This window comes from Rhinopithecus roxellana, chromosome 5 (assembly GCF_007565055.1).
Source record: "Rhinopithecus roxellana isolate Shanxi Qingling chromosome 5, ASM756505v1, whole genome shotgun sequence".
NCBI classification, from domain to species: Eukaryota; Metazoa; Chordata; class Mammalia; order Primates; family Cercopithecidae; genus Rhinopithecus; species Rhinopithecus roxellana.
In genome coordinates, this window is record NC_044553.1 from 149804386 (window position 1) to 149821054 (window position 16669).

A 16669-nucleotide genomic window follows, 5' to 3' on the forward strand; every position below is an offset into this window, starting at 1 on the left:
AAAAGGAGAGAAATGAAACTTTCGCCCATGCAGCCATTTTCTCAATCACTAAAAATGGCTTAAAAACTATCACCCCCTTCACTGATCACTGTTTGCAGCGGGTCTATTAACAAAACCCCAAACTGCTCTGTGCTTTGATCTGCTGCTTCTTTTGAGGAGTCTTAATGCCCCCAGTTGGTCCCCAGGAGCCACAGATAAACATCCTGCGGGGCTTGTGACCACTGGCGCTGGGAGCCCCGCTCACCTGCAGCTTGGCGGTCTGTGTCTGCAGTGTGGTATTGTGCTCCTGCAGGAAGGCGCTCTGTTTCTGCAGTGTCAAGATCTGGCTGCTGAAGGTCACATTCTGGGTCTCCAGGTGCTGCAGCTGTTCCTTGAGCAGCTGCTTCTCAGCCTGCAGAGCTGCGTTCTAGAAGATCGGGAAGCGTGAGCCAATCAAACTCCAACTGGGTAAATGCTAACTGGCCACAGGTACTTGGGTTGTAACGAACTCTCAAAAGTTGAGGTTTTGGGAGCCAAAACGAGGGTCTGCTGGATGAGGGCAGTATATTTTCTCTCTTTGAAAAAGATAATCAGCAGGAATTTTTTTTTTAAAGGCTACACATCATGGGGACACTGCCTGACACCCAGGTATGTAAGTGGGAGGTGAGTGCATGCTGGAGTTAAAGCCACTTCCTTTGTCTCTTTAATGCTTTCCTTTGTTTTCTGTTGAACACCTTAACAGTGCATTTCTGTCTCCCATTGACTAACCCTGAGTATCTCACAGGACAGAGAGTCAAAACCTTAGGCTACAGCCTTACTCAGAGGTGACAGCAAGTAGAATAAGGTGCTTCACGCTACATGAGATTAATAAAGACCATGTTAAAGTTTGCCACCAACTGGGCTAAGGGCCAGGACCCCGTAGTCTTTTACTATCCCTTATTAGCATGGGGCTTTGGGTCAAGTCTCTTAAATTCTGTTTCAGCTTTATCATCGATCAAATAGTGAAAATCACCACTCTGAACTTCATAAAGTCATTGTTGAGAATCAAAGTCAGAGGTACGGACATGCATTAGCAGACTTTTTCTAGCAAGGGCCAGATAGGAAATACTTTTGGGTTTGCCAGCCATGGGGTTTCCATCTCAACCTAAAGAATCACTGTCACTGGAGGGGAAGCAGCCACCGACAACCTGTAAACAATAGGCATGACTGTCTGCTAATAAAACTTTATTTACAAAGGCGGGTGGGGGGTGGAGTTTGCCAATCCCTGGTACTGGGCACTGAAAGACACAACACTCCAGGAAGAGGCTGAATTGCCGTGAAGACTGTGTGTGCCCCTGATGTGAGAATCACTGAAGGGACCTCGAATGAAGAGGAGCCCCCGGGACCTGCAACTCAAGACGTGTCCAACTAGATCCGGCTAAATCTCCTGTGTTCTTTACAGCAATGACAAGTCATCTGTGGGACTACTGATAGGGCAGTGTCTCTCTCTCTCTCTCCCCGATGGACCATGCCCAGGCCAGCCCACTCACATTCCGCTCCAGCTCGATGGCCCGGTCCTTCACTCGGAGAAGCTCCATGGTGGCTTCCTTGTGGCTGGGCCCCCAGGCCTCCTTCCCCTGGTGACTGGCGGCTGTCTTCCCCGCAGGGTGCTTGAAAGAGTTCTGCAAGTGCTGCCCCTCTCCCTCGTTCTGCCTGAGGGTCTCACACTCCTTCTTCAGCTACAGGCGGGTGTGACAATGAGCAAGGAGGCTTTAGGCAGAAGCAGCCCGGCCTGGAACCCTGAGTGAGTGGCTGAGGGCAGCCCGCACCACACCCTCCGCACTCCCCACACTTGCCCGCCCTGGTGCGTGTAAGCGAGACGCACTCCCTTTTTTTTGAGGGGAAGGCACCAACCCTCTGCCCTACACTTTCCCTTCCCTTCCACAGAGGACAGGGAGGTGGGGGCCTGCGACCCGTTCCTGCCTCAGTCCCTGCTTTAGCCACATGGCTTCCTGCTTTCCTGAGCCTCAGTTGTCAACTCCTTCAAACAGAGGTGAGGCTGAGGATACAGGACGTGAACAGGGACGAGGTCTCAAAGCCCCTGCCGGCGCTGCAGCGGCTTCATCCAGATTCCTATTCAATCCTGCAGCCAAGAAGCATGGCACATGTTCAAAACTGAGGCTGGAAGAGCGCATGTGTGGAAGGGGGGAGTGTGCACACCTGATGACCTGTGAGAGTGTGCACGTGGAGAGCACGTGTCGGGTGTGCACACCTGTGTGTGAGGAGCATGTGTCTCTGTGTGGAGTGTGCACACGTGGCGGGCATATGTATAATACATGTGTGTAGAGAGCATGCATGTATGTGTAAGGAGCATGTGCATATGTGTTTATGGAGAACATGTGCATATGTATGTGGAGAGTGTGCATCTGTGGAGAACACACGTCTATATGCATATGGAAAGTGTGTTCACACATGTGACAAATATGTGTGCACGCATGCACCCAGAAGTAGACATGTGCATGTCCTCATGGGTCCCTGTGCACCCGTCTGTCTCATCAGAAGGCTCCTGTGAGACTGCAGGCCGTTGCTCAGTGCCCGATGTACAGTTTCACGGAGGGCTCTCACGGGTGTTCCCATATCTTGCCTGGTGGACTTGGTGCTGCTCTAGGCCACTGCCCGCCTCCCTGCAGGCCTGTGACTCTTACTCTGGTTCTGTTTGGCCCCAGTGTGTGTGATTCTGAGGGTGGCTCCCTCAGTCACCCTGCGGCGCATCCACAGCTGCCCTAGAAAACGGGTATCTGGGTCACCCCTCTGCTATACAGGTGAGGGGCTGGAAAGGGTGAGGCCGAGAGTGGGCAGCTGGGCCGCACAGTGAAACCTCCATGCTCACCATCTGCAGCTCGCTCTCTAACTGGCGATTTAGGCTCGCTTTCTCTTCCATCTGTGCTTCCAAAAGCACAATCTTTTCTTCTTTCATGGCTAGTGTTGTTTTTAATGCTGATTCATTTCTGCCCTCCAAAATCTTGTATTTTCTGGAAAACACAAAGATATAATAGTATCGCTTATCTACTTCTCCACAAGTTCCCAGTGTCCTCACTGCCAACACATCACTCCTTCCACTAGGCTGGGTTATGGAGCTGCAGCTTTTGGTCCAGAAGAACTCATGAGCCAAAACTCATCTTCCCAGAGCCCTTTGGGGGTTCCCTGGGTAGAAACACCTGTGACACCTTCAAAGGCGACACCACAGCTACAGTTTTACAGTCACTGTCTGAAGCAGGAATTATTGCCATTTTACCAAAGGGGAAACTGAATCTCAGAAAGGTTAAGCAATTTGCCCCAGGTCACAGTGCTAGGTTAAGTGGTAAGTCTAAGGCCTTTCCACCAGAGAGGATTCCTACTATAAGGCATGTGGGTCTTCTAGGTTACAAGTCCAGAAAAAGACCAAGACCTTGGATTTCCTTAAAAAACAAGATCAGGACGAGCACAGTGGCTCATGCCTGTAATCCCAGCACTTTGGGAGGCTGAGGTGGGAGGATCACTTGAGGTCAGGAGTTGGAGACCAATCTGGCCAACATGGTGACACCCCATCTCTACTAAAAAAATACAAAAATTAACTGGGCATGGGGTGAATGTGATCTCAGCTACTCAGGAGGCTGAGGCACGAGAATCACTTGAAACCAGGAGGCGGAGGTTGCACTGAGCCGGGATTACATCACTGCACTCCTGCCTGGGTAACAGAGTGACACTTTGTCTCAAAACAATAACAATAGCAACAACAACAAAAAAATCCCAGGATCATTTAAGCAAGCATTGCAGGGAAAAACTCTAATAGTCTACTTTTTAAAAAACATTAAGAAGCGTGGCTGGGAGCAGTGGCTCACACCTGTAATCCCAGCATTTTGGGAGGCTGAGGTGGGCAGATCGCTTTGAGCTCAGGAGTTCGAGACCAGCCTGGCCAAAATGGCAAAACCCCCTCTCTACGAAAAATACAAAGATTAGCCAGGTGTGGTGGTGCACGCCGGTGGTCCCAGCTGGGTAGTGGTCCCAGCTGGGTAGTGGTCTCCAGCTGGGGCTGGAGGATCGCTTGAACCTGGGAGGTGGACATGGAGGTAAGCCGAGGTCATAACGCTACACTCCTACCTGGGTGACAGAGTCAGACCCTGTCTCAAAAAAAAAAAAAATTAATAAGCTTTTTCATCAGACAAAATCTCCTTCCACACCTATCTGAGAACCTCAAGGAACAAGAGCTGGAACAGAAACGACCAAGGAACTTTGGGCTCAAGGAACTACGTGAGATCAGAGTCCTCGGCAGTAGAGAATTCATGGCGGTCCCAGGGGAGGGTGAGGAGTCTGCAGACTGAACAGCGGAGGAAGTGCTCCCACAATGGGGAGAGGGAGAGGAGGCCCTCACGTGTCACTGCCGCTGTCGTCCTCCTGCAGCAGCAGCTCCCTGTTGAGGCCGACCTTCTCCAGTTCCTGGCTCAGCTTGTCCAGCTCACTGCTGAGCTGCTGGCTCTTCAGCTTCTCCAGCACCAGGTCCTGCAATGATGGGGAGAGAGCACGGGACAGGAGCTCAGCAAAACATGCAGGGAGGCCAGGTGCCAGCCCCGCCCGGGTGTGAGCAACTGTCCTCCCAGACCACGGCTGCCTCCGTGTGGAGCGAGGGGACTCTGAACCCCAGGGATGCTCTTCCCGAGAAAAGCCAATGAATGCACTTGTCCAGTCTTCCTGGTGCTGAAAACCACCAGACTAGGTGGCAATATGTCAAGGATGGATCTAATATGCCACTTCTCTAAGTCACGTATTTGAAATGCCACTTATGTTGACCTTTAAGTAGTACGTTTGATATCTGGTAATACGGCTGCCTTTTCAACACAGAAACAAGTAATTAAATGCCCCTTGTAGACACTTTGAAACATAAAATGTGTAAAGATGGGAAATATTTTATTTTAAACCCTGGATGTGGTTTACTTTTCATTTTTTAGAGACAGCATCTTGCTCTGTTGCCTAGGCTAGAGTACAGCGGTGTGATCACAGCTCACTGCAGCCTTGAACTCCTGGCTCAAGCGATCCTCCCACCTCAGCCTCCTCAGTAGCTGGAATTACAGGAGTGCACCACCACACCTGGCTAATTTTTACATTTTTTGCAGAGATAGGGTTTTGCTATATTTCCAGGTTGGTCTTGAACTCCTGGCCTCAAGCAATCTTTCTACCTTGGTCTTCCAAAGTGCTGGGATTACAGGCGTGAGCCACTGCACCCGGCCTCGGTCTACTTTTCAAAACGTGGGTGTTGAATGCACGTCGGTGGTTCACTTCCTCCACCCCAGTTTATGTCAGCACCTCTTTGTAGCTCTCTAGGTAGTGACCGTTTTCTGCCCGGTGTCACAGTCATTCACATGCATGCTTAACCCTCCTACCAAATCCTCAAACCTGAAGGGCAGTGTGACAGAGACGGTGATGCTTACCACCTGCTCCCCCAAATTTCCCAGCCACCCTGTATCAGCTGAAGTCAGGTCACCAGCTCTGGCAAAGGGGCTGTAGGTGGAAGTGACGTGGGTCACCTCCTGGCTGGAACACAGAAGAGCCTATGTGTGACCTTCAGCTGCCCTTTCACCTGCCAGGGCAACTGCCCAAGCATGGTGTTGAGACGGCAGAACCATGAGATCAAAACAGCCTGGACTGCTGGGTCAAGCAGGACAGACTCCCTGGAGGCTCCCCTGGACTCTGGTGAGCAAGAGGTAAGCCTTGGCTGTGATGAGCTGCAGAGATGCTGGGGTTGGCTACTGTAGCACAGCCTAAACCTACGCTAACCAGCTGGGGCTCTGTCTGCATTCATATTTTGGATCTCTCCCTCACAGCACACGGAATTGCCTGCACGGATGGTCAGTCATCTTTTTCCACTGTGGAGACTGCTCAGTGTTCACCAAACCGATTTCCTTCTCTTGTGTGGCATGTGGCACCCTGTGGTTGGTGTGGCTGTGCTGCTGAGCCTGCCCATGCAGCGTGATCTTCCTCACTCTCTCTCTTCCTCCTCTACCCACCACATGCCGAGGAACTAGAGGAGGACTCCACTGGACTCCACTGGGGGTGCCCAAGCCTCAAGATGACAGAAGGCAGGCGCCTGAACTGGGCCTTAAGTGCAGCGCTGCAGTGCCTGGCTTCTCCCATGTGGGCAGGCCCCCCACATTAGACCCTACATGAGTGAGACTAAACAGGGCTGGGCCTTTCAGCTGCAGAAGCCATTTCCCAGAGCAGCCATCTACTCACCCCAGCATACTAAATAAATGCCCAGGTGGCCCACACAACACTTACCAGGGTAAGGACAATATGGAATTCTGGAGGATTTTATATCCCTCAAGAGACTAACACGTTCACACCCTTTGACCCTGTAATTCAATTTCTGAGAATATACCCTAAAACACAGTTTGATTCATGAAGGTCTACGTGTACAAGGATGTCTAGTATTATTTAAAATAGTGGAAAATAGGATTCTAGGAAAAAAGGTGCTAAAATTTTAAAAACAAATTAAAAAAATACTTCAGCAAAGGATTCTAGGAAAAAAAGTAATAAAATTTAAAAAGTAATAAATAAAAATAAAATAGTGGAAAACACTAAAACAATCTAAACGTCTAAAAAATAATTACAGTAAACCTACAGGATTAAATATCTTGGCCGAGTACAGTGGCCCACACCTGTAATCCCAGCACTTTGGGAGGCCGAGGCGGATGGATCCCCTGAGGTCAAGAGTTCAAGACCAGCCTGGCCAATATAGCGAAACCCCATCTCTACTGAAAATACAAAAATTAGCTAGGCGTGGTGGTACATGTCTGTAATCCCAGTCTCAGGAGGCTGAGGCAGGAGAATCGCTTGAACCCAGGAGGTGGAGCCTGCAGTGAGCTGAGATTGCACCACTGCACTCCAGCCTGGGCGACAAAGCGAGACTCTGTCTCAAAAATAAAGGGCCGCGTGCAGTGGCTCATGCCTGTAATCCCAGCACTTGGGGAGGCCAAGATGGTGGATCACCTGAGGTCAGACGTTCGAGACCAGCCAGGCCAACATGATGAAAACCTGTCTCTACTTAAAATACAAAAAGATTAGCCAGACGTGGTAGCGTGTATCTGTAGTCCCAGCTACGTGGGATGCTGAGGCATGAGAATTGCTTGAATCCGGGAGACAGAGGTTGTAGTGAGCCGAGATTGTGCTGCAACACTCTAGCCTGGGCAACAGAGTGAGACTCTGTCTCAAAAAAATAATAATAATAAATAATAAATGAATAAAACAAAATAAATAAAATAAATAAATATCTTACAGCCATTGGGAAATTGTGGCTTTGAAATCTAAAATAATAACAAAACCCACAACATAATAAATACAAACCGTAACAGCTCACCTGTGTGTAAGTATGATATTAAGCATGTGTCTGTATACACGAGGGAAAATGATGAAATGAAACAACCCAAACTATGAGGAACGAACCTCTGGGTCATAAGATTGTAATATGTGGTATTTATTGGGTTCTTAGACCTTTAGGGATTGCTGTTTAGAATTAGATAAAGCATTTAAGGAGGACACAGAATCTTACATCTCTCCTGAAACCATGCACCACAGAACCCACCACCACGCCACCACCTGCCAACCCCTTTACAGGGGCCGCCTGCATCTGCTCACCTCCCTCAGAGTCGTCAGCGTCCTCGCATGCACGGTGACTTGCTTGGTGAGGTCCCGGTTGTCCTTCTCCAGCTCCTTCAGCTTGCCAGCCGCATCCCTGCAGCGGGCCAGCTCCTTGTCCAGCGCACGGCTCTCCTTCTCGACTGCGGACAGTTTGGCAGTGCTATCGTCCAAGACCGCGTCCTTGAGCTCCACCTGCTGCCACAGCCGCTTGGCCTCCTTCTCCAGCAGCTTCTTATCCTTCTCAAGCTGGGCCACCTCCTGCTCCAGGGCCTTCCTGTCCTTCTCAGCTCCCTCCAGCTGTGCATTGGCCAGCCGGAGGGCCTCCAGGTCCCGCCGCAGTGCCTGGCGCTCGGCCTCCAGCTCGCCCAGCTCACTCTCCAGGGTCTGCGTCTTGCGGCTGCTGCTCTCCAGGCTCTGCTGCAGCCGGAGGTTCTCAGCGCTCACGCTCTGGTAGCTGAGCTCCAGGCGCTCTGACTTCTTGCCCAGCGCCTTGAGCAGCTCCACGTTCTTCCTCAGCTCCTCTTTCTCACGCTCCAGCTGCTGGTTCTCCCTCTCCATCTGTGCCAGCTTGGTACTGGTGAAGCGCATGGTCTCCACTAGCCTGCGCAGCTCTAGGTTCTCTGCGTCCAGCTGCTTGTTGTCACGCTCCAGGCCCTCAAGTTGCAGGGACACGTTCTGCAAGGTGTCCAGAGACTTCCTCAGTGTCCGGTTCTCCAGCTGCAGGCCCTGGCTCTCATGCTCCAGGGCCTCGACTTTCTCAGTGGCCGTCTCCAGGGAGGTCACCTTCCTGGCCAGCCTCCCATTCTCCTCCTGGAGTCGCTGCAGCTCCCTCTCCAGCTTCTCCGCCTGCTCCCCCTTCTCCTTGGCCTGCTCCAAGTCCCTGTGCAGCTGCTGCTTCTCAAACTCCAACTGGCTGAGCTTGCCATTGGCCTCTGTCACTGACTGGTGGAGAGCTTTGTTCTCCTTCTCCACGTCTTTCATGCGGGCCTCGCTGCTGACCTGCGACCTTTCCCGCAGCGACCACACGGCTCGGTTGAGGTGGTCCTTTTCCTGCTCAAGGTCCTTGATCTGTGGGAAAACACAACAGGCACAACCCAGGCTGCTGCAGGAACCTATTTCAGTGACATGGACTCACACTGGGGGATGGGAGACAGAAGGTCTTGAACGGCGTCCTACCTGTGCTCAGACGCCTGTGTGTTCCCCAGGGGCCTGACAGACACAGGTGAGTGAGCACAGACACCACCACTTAGATGGTTCAAGTCAGAATACACTCAGAGCAGCCAGGATGATTTTAAAATGTAAATTACATCTCTCTTCCTCACTTAAGTTTCAGTGGTTTCTCTTGGTCTCTGGTGGCCAGGCCCTGCCCACCGCTGCAGCCTCTGCTTATACCACTCTCCACCTCCTGCTCACTACTCCTAGCCCGTCTAACTATGAACACTTTGCACATGCTGATCCCTCTGCCTGGAGTACTTTCCTCTGACTATCAACCTCACTGGTTCCTTCTCATACTGGGGGCCAGCTCCCCAAAACATCCTGGCATGACGATTCTAAGGTGGCCATGCACCCCAGTATTCTCTCCCTCAGCACCCTATTCTCTCAGTAGCACCCTCCTGAGATCATCTTGCCTGTCACCTGGAAGTGTGCCTTCCTGGCTGTGAGCAACATCTGGGCAGGGCCCTGTCCGTCTGTTTACCATGTGCCATTCCAACCATCTTCTCTGGGCTTTTTATTCCTCTACTACAGATGCCAAAAAGCTAAAATACTTGGGGCCGGGGTTGGTGGCTCAAGCTAAGACGGGAGGATCACTTGAGCCCAGGAGTTTGAGAACAGCCTGGACAACACAACAAGATCCCATCACTATTAAATTAAACAAAACAAAACAAAAAACTAAAATACCTGGTACCCTGGCATTCTTTGCGGGCAGAGGTAGTCACACGTCAGTTCCGGCCAACATGATGTCTATGGAGCGTCCTTGGGAGGGTTTCCCTGTGCCGCTAAGCCCTCCACCTTTCTCTGCTTGTACCTTAGGGATGTGCAGCAGCCACTGTTAAGGCTGGCAGAGTTGTAGGCAAGAGGCCTTGTTCCTGATGGCATCCCTGAGCCACTACATCAGCCCTGGACTGCCTGCCCTGGGGCTGCTTGTAGTGTGAGGCAAATAAAACCACACGGGTTTGCCAGGATTCTCAGCTGGGGCACCACAAACATTTGCAGATGGAGTGCTCCTTGCCCTGCACGCTCAAGAATGTGCAGCAGCAGCATCCTCGGCCTCTACCCACGCTATGCCAGGAGCACCACCCCCTCTCCTCCCCCGGATCACGACAATCAAAAATGTCTTGAGACATTGCCAAATGTCCCTTGGGAAGCAAAATTCACCCCACCTTTTCCCACTGCCAGTTGGGAAACTGAGAATTGCTGATTTAAGCTGAGGCTAAGTTAGGTAACAGATAATCCATGCATCCACAATACAGTACCAGGAATGGCGGTAATCCTGGCTCTCTGTCTTGCAGGCAGGGATTCTGGGAGAGACACCTACCTGCCTGGCTTTGTCAGCCTTCAGGGTCTCCATGTCACTCTGCAGTTGCTCCTTCTCTCTGATCAGCTCCTCACTGAGGGTCTCCAGATCTTGGTTGCTCTGCTTTTCTCTCTCCAGCTGGGTCTGTAACTTTTCAATCTGCAGAACCAAAAGACCCAGCCCAGTGTAGACGTCAATCCTATGAAGTGAACCATGATTAAAACAAAATGGAAACCTCTCACTCCCACAAAATGCACTAATGGGTGTTTTCTCAAGGGAAGACCTCCTGGCATCATTCTGTAGCAACCTCCCCACACCACAGCTGTCACTCTTAAGACAGTAAGGTCACCAGGCAGCAACCCATCCCCATCTCCCCAGTATCCCTCCGCCCTATCCTTGCTGCCATGTGCTCCACTGCCTGGGACCACCACCACTGGATGCCCTCGGGGACTTCACATACACCCATCTCCCTGTCCTCCCAGAGACTCCCTGCCTTGGCTGGTGACGTCACCTGGCTGCTCAAGTGGCCCTCTGTTATATCTCTTCCTCTTTCACCTCCATGTAAATTTGTCACCAAGCCCTGTCCTTCCTACCTCTTCCACACTTCCACCATCTCCATCACAGGCCAGGCCACATTTTGTCATTTTGTCTGGCCTGGACAGCCACCCAGTGATCTCCTTGACATCAAGCTCTTATGCCAGAACTCACCTGTGCCCAGCCCTCCTTAACACGAACTACCTAAACAGAGGTCCTCATGCTCCTCGTTGCACATGAGCACGCAGATAACTTACTGAAATGCAGATTCTGACTCAACCCTTGCTTTTTTTTTTTTTTGAGACAGTTTTGCCCAGGCTGGAGTACAATGGCATGATCTCGGCTCACTGCAACCTCTGCCTCCCAGATTCAAGCAATTTTCCTGCCTCAGCCTCCTGAGTAACTAGGACTACAAGAGCCCGCCACCACGCCTGGCTAATTTTTATATTTTTAGTAGAGACGGGGTTTCACCGTGTTGGCCAGGCTGGCCTCAAACTCCTGACTTCAGGTGATCTGCCCTCCTCGGCCTCCCAAAGTACTGGGGTTACAGGTGTGAGCCACCACGCCTGGCCAACCCTTGCATTTCTGATTGCTGTTGCTTCTGGTCTAAAGGTGTGATTTCCTGGGTCCTACCTACCTCTGCTGGACCCCTCATCTTTCTCATTCTGTGGTTCTTTGTCCTATATTCCGGGTCCATCCCCGAAGAATGCCCAAGCCCCTGACAAACTTGCTAGGCTGAGACACGGGCTGGCTGCAGGCCTTCTGGCATCCAGAGGGTTTTCTGTCCTCCCTGCAGCCCCTGGCTTGGGCGATGGTGTCGTGTTTTCTCAGGAATTGTGGGTGCCAGGACCCTGCCCCTCAGCCCCCAGGCTGCACGTCTTTACATGAGCTGCTTCTGCCTCTCGTGACATGTCCCCAAAGGGCTGCCCCTCTTCCTCTAAAAATAAGGATTCTTTTTCCTTCTTGAGTCAAAGAATGAACTCTTATGACTTCGATACAAAGCTACAGACACAGAGGAAGGAGGGGGCTTCTCTAGGACCCATGGAGGTGCCCTGAGTTAGAAGGAAAGATGTTTTAACTTCAGGGAACTATGGTTTCCAGCGGTCCCAGACCACAGCAAGCGTGCAGCCTGGGCTACACTCGGGGTGAGGTGGAGAGCCAGGTAGGCGCTAGGGCCCCCTGTGGGACTCAGCAGGGCCAATGGGCTTGCTTACTGATTGGGAAATGCCAGCTGGATGGCTGAGGTTAGAGAGGGAAATTCAGGATGAGCTGAGCTGGCTGAGGGTTGCCAGGCCTGAAGCACAGCCCACCTCCTGCTGCTGCTGAAGGTTTCACCTGTCAAACGCTGGAGGGCTCCCCTTACGTGTCAGGCTTTGGGCTGGGCACTGGGGCCAATAAAACAGTGAGTGAGACATGGACAGAGGGTGAAGGGAGAAACACCCTGCAGGGTTGGGCCAGATTCCAGCCAGGCTCAGGGCAGGTCGAGGACAAGAGAGAGGAAAGAGCTCCAGGCTTCAGACACAGGACAGCCCTGCCTGCAAATGGCGGCCCCTCCCTTCCGGTGCCCCCGCGACCAGGGAGTGTGTGCCAAGACAGGGCCTCCCTAGGCCCATGGCAGGAAAGGCTGGCATCGGGCCACGGAGGAAGTGGGTAGGGCCTGAGATACCAGTATAAGGAGTCGTGATGGGTGGGCGGAGCTCCCACCAGGTCCTGTTTGTACAGAGGAGGGGCCACAGCAGACAGGACAGGGCGGAGAGATGCCTGAGCACCACCTTGGTGACCTGCCAGGAGGGGACACAAAATGTCACTAGGCCAGTGAGATAATACTGCAGGCTTTGCAGGGCAGCGTCGTGAGGACCTGCAGAGCTGGAGGTTCTCATCTTCCTAAAGGCCAATTCTTTTTATCATGGCCAAGGTTGGGCTGCCATGTATGAAGACATTTCCCGTGCTAGGCCCACATGAATCTAAGAAACCAAAACGCCGAGCCAGCCATGGTGGCTCACACCTGTGATCCTAGCACTTCGGGAGGCTGATGCGGAAGGACTGCTTGAGCCTAGGAGTTTGAGACCAGCCTGGGCAACATAAAGAGACCCCAGTTTCAAAAAAAAATTAGCTGGGCATGGTGGTATGTGCCTGTGGTCCCAGCCACCCGGGAGGCTGATGTGGGAGGATTACTTGAGCTCTGGAGGTTGACGCTGCAGTGGGCCATGGTCACACCATCGCACTCCTGCCTAGATGACAGAGCGAGACCCTGTCTCAAAAAACCGAGTCACTTTCCCCATGCTGCCCTGCACCGGAAGACGTGGCATGAGACGAGGATGTTTTCTGTTGTCCTATAAAGAGAGGAAAAACCACCTGGCAGCTAAAATGCTGCAAGGCACACAAAGCTTCAAAGGGACAAGAGTGAGCAGCCACGTAGGAGAGGTCCCATGAGGGAACTCAAGGGACCAGTTCCCAGTAGTGGGGGACCTGTTCCCAGCCTCAGAGACCATGAACCTGCAGAGTGGCTGGGCGTGGTGGCTCACACTGGGAGGCCGAGGCAGCTAGATCACCTGAGGTCAGGAGACCAGCCTGGCCTACATGGCAAAACTCCATCTCCACTAAAAACACAAAAATTAGTTGGGCATGGTGGCACCTGCCTGTAATCCCAGCTACTCGGGAGGCCGAGACAGAAGAATCGCTTGAACCCAGGAGGTGGAGATAGCAAGGAAGCTGAGACTGCACCACTGCACTCCAGCCTGGGCAACAGAGCGAGACTCCTTAAAAAAAAAAATAAAATAAAATATACACACACACACACACACACACACACACACACACACACAGAGAGAACCTGCAGAGCCAGGGGACCCAGGTCTCCTGCCACAGTGACGCCTCAGTAGATGATACTGCCAGGACTCACAGTGGGTTGGGAGACACCCGAATGTGCCTGTCCTGCATGGCAGTCAGCCTGCAAGAACACTCTGGCCTCCTCCCTCGGCTGGAATCTGACAGCTGGTGCGTTCAGAGCCCACACTACACCTCCACAGTGTGAGGCAGGTGGATGAGAGGTTCTCTCACCTGGAATGAGCAAGACCTGTCAGCAATCCCTAGTCTCTCAATGGCCCCTTCCCGCACCTGAGGTGGAATCTGCCATGTGACAGGGATCCTCTTAACTGTAGAACAAGACTGGCTTGCAAACCCTCATCTGTTCGCCCAGATGTCTGGCTTCTACTGTGATCCCAGGAACACCTAACAGCTGTCATTAAAAGAGAACACAGTTCGGCTATCTCTTCTTCCCCATCCCATAAACCCAGAGGAGGGAGAAAGCACTGACCTGCTTGTTTTACCACTAGCAAGACCCTAAGGTGTTCCATCAGTGGCCTCACATATTCATACCTAGGCTTTGCAGCCCCAAGGATGTTCATTATCACTGTAGTCAACAACTCAACATTCGGTATTTGGTACCTTACTGCTTCTTCTCCCTAGGTCCCTATTGCAAGGTTTATAACAGTGCACTGCTCTCTTTTTTTTTTTTTTTTTTTTTTTTTGAGACGGAGTCTTGCTCTGTCACCCAGGCTGGAGTGCTGTGGCCGGATCTCAGCTCACTGCAAGCTCCGCCTCCCGGGTTCACGCCATTCTCCTGTCTCAGCCTCCCGGGTAGCTGGGACTACAGGCGCCGCCACGTCGCCCGGCTAGTTTTTTGTAGTTTTTAGTAGAGACGGGGTTTCACCGTGTTAGCCAGGATGGTCTCGATCTCCTGACCTCGTGATCCGCCCGTCTCAGCCTCCCAAAGTGCTGGGATTACAGGCTTGAGCCACCGCGCCCGGCCACTGCTCTCTTTTTATTGAGCGTTTGCTATGTGCCGAATCCATCACACACACTATCTCCTCTAATCCCCACAACACCCAGCATAAGAAATGTGTGTTTGGGGCCAGGCACAGTGGCTCACACCTGTAATCCCAGCACTTTGGGAGGCCGAGGCAGGTGGGTCATCTGAGATCAGGAGTTTGAGACCAGCCTAGGCAACATGGCAAAACCTCGTCTCTACTAAAAATACAAAATTAGCTGGGTGTGGTGGTGGGTGCCTGTAATCCCAGCTACTCGGGAGGCTGAGGCAGGAGAATCGCCTGAACCTGGCAAGCGGAGTTGCAGTGAGCCGAGATCATGCCATTGCACTCCAGCCTGGGCAACAAGAACAAAACTCAGCCCCCGCCCAAAAAAAAAAAAAGGAAGAAAGAAAGAAAGAAAGGTGTGTTTGGTTGTTGCTAAATTTCCTGGCACAAGTTTTGAAAATCCTTGGAATCTCCAAAGGGATAGGTGTCTTTCTTGTATGCTAAGATAAATGAGGACTGGGGGCTCCTGGAGAGCCTCAGGATAGGGGCTGGTTGCCAAGGGAACCAACCATGTTATTAGAGTTGAAACTTTCAGGTCTCCCCTACCTCCAGGGAGGAGAGAGGGCCTGGAGGTTGAACTAATCAAATGGCAAATGATGTACTCAACCATGCCTATATAATGAAACCTCCATAAAAACCCAAAAGGACTAAGTCAAAAAGTGTCCAGGCTGGTGAACATGTGGAGGTGCTGGAGGGGCACCCGCAGAGGGCAGGGTAGGGTCGCACCACTCCCCGCACCCACCGCCCTGTGTATCTGTTCCGCCTGTGCACTGTATACTTCGTAATAAACAAGGACTACTAAGCCATCTAGGCAATAGTGGAGCCCTCAAAGGGGACGGTGGGAACCTCTGATCTACAGCCAGCCGGTCAGAAGCACAGGTGACAATCCAGACTTGGATTGGCACCTGAAGTGGGAGGCAGGCTGGTGGGACTGAGCCCTTAGGCTGCGGGGTCTGTAGTGTCAGAATTGAGTCAAATTGTAGGATACCCAGCTGCTGTCCCCCGAGAACTTGAGAATTGCTTGATGCGGGGAAAACCCCACGCCCCTGGTAGAGGCAGTGAGATACTGGGAGCAGTGGCATAGAAGAGAACAAGGGAGTTTTCTTTTTACAGGCAGGCACCCCATCAGCCCCATTTCACAGATGAAGACAACGAGGCACAAGAAAGTCACATGTCCAGGTCATCCTCTAATGGTAGCGGAGCAGGGACAGGGCCCCACTCTCTCTGGCTCTCCCCAGTCCTCACTCCCGTTCCCATTATAATCAGTGGTGACTGCGCTTGGATTCTGCCCACTCCCTGACACCTGCATGCTCTACCCGGCTGCCTCCTTGTCTGTGTGCTCCAGACAAGCACTGGGGAGGGTGGGAGGGTGCCCGAGGGCTCTGTGCCTCCCCGCTGACCTAAGGAGGCTGAGGTACCTTCTTGCTGAGCTGGTGGTTTTCCTTCTCCAGCTCCCCGCACTTGAGGCCGCTCTCCTCCAGCACCAGGGACGCGTCCCGCAGCCCCTGGATGGTGCTCTGGAGGCTCTGGTTCTCCTTCTCCAGCTTCAGGATGCGGCTGGACGCACATTCGTTCAGCTCAAACACAAACGACTTCCTGGAGGCTGAAGACAAAGTCCAGTCAGAGCCCAGCGTTCTGTGGGCCTCCACTTCCACTCTCTGCCCCAAGCTCTGAGATGGTCATCAGCCCGAGTCCAGGCTCTAAGGGGCCGGGGAGGAGCTCCCACAGGTCAGCCGGGGACCCTCCCTCCTGCCCCTCCACTCCCAGTGCCTGAGGGTTCCTCTTTAGGCTTTGCTGGGGTCTGTCAGGGCAGCAATCCAGGGCTCAGAAAGGTGGCAGGTTACAGTCCAGGAGCCAATGCAAGGGCTGTGTCACTTACGGGAAACATCTGGCTATCAGGCTGCTACCTAACTGTCCAATCAAGGATTTTAGAGGCTAACAGAGATGGAACATAGGCAATGTATTCCATGCCCCCAAGAGCATAGTGGATACTTTGGCTGCTCAGCAGGCAGGAACACGTAACTGACCACTCCCGTCGGCCACGGGTGGTAGAAAGCTCCACTGGAACATGTGCTGGGCACTTGTCAGCCTGGATGACATGCTATGCAGAGATTTC

General features: G+C 52.4%; 1 protein-coding gene across 2 annotated transcripts in view; it reads right to left on the reverse strand.

Annotated features, from left to right (window-relative positions):
- Positions 1-16669, reverse strand: part of CCDC88C (coiled-coil domain containing 88C) — a 148302-nt gene that overhangs the window by 34524 nt on the left and 97109 nt on the right. For both annotated transcript variants that reach the window (XM_030930084.1, XM_030930083.1), the window contains exons 13-19: positions 15972-16156; positions 10166-10303; positions 7627-8697; positions 4370-4497; positions 2849-2990; positions 1509-1697; positions 245-406 (exon numbers count right to left, since the gene is read on the reverse strand). In XM_030930084.1, the coding sequence (XP_030785944.1) occupies positions 245-406; positions 1509-1697; positions 2849-2990; positions 4370-4497; positions 7627-8697; positions 10166-10303; positions 15972-16156 (2015 nt within the window). The remainder of the gene's footprint in view (positions 1-244; positions 407-1508; positions 1698-2848; positions 2991-4369; positions 4498-7626; positions 8698-10165; positions 10304-15971; positions 16157-16669) is intronic.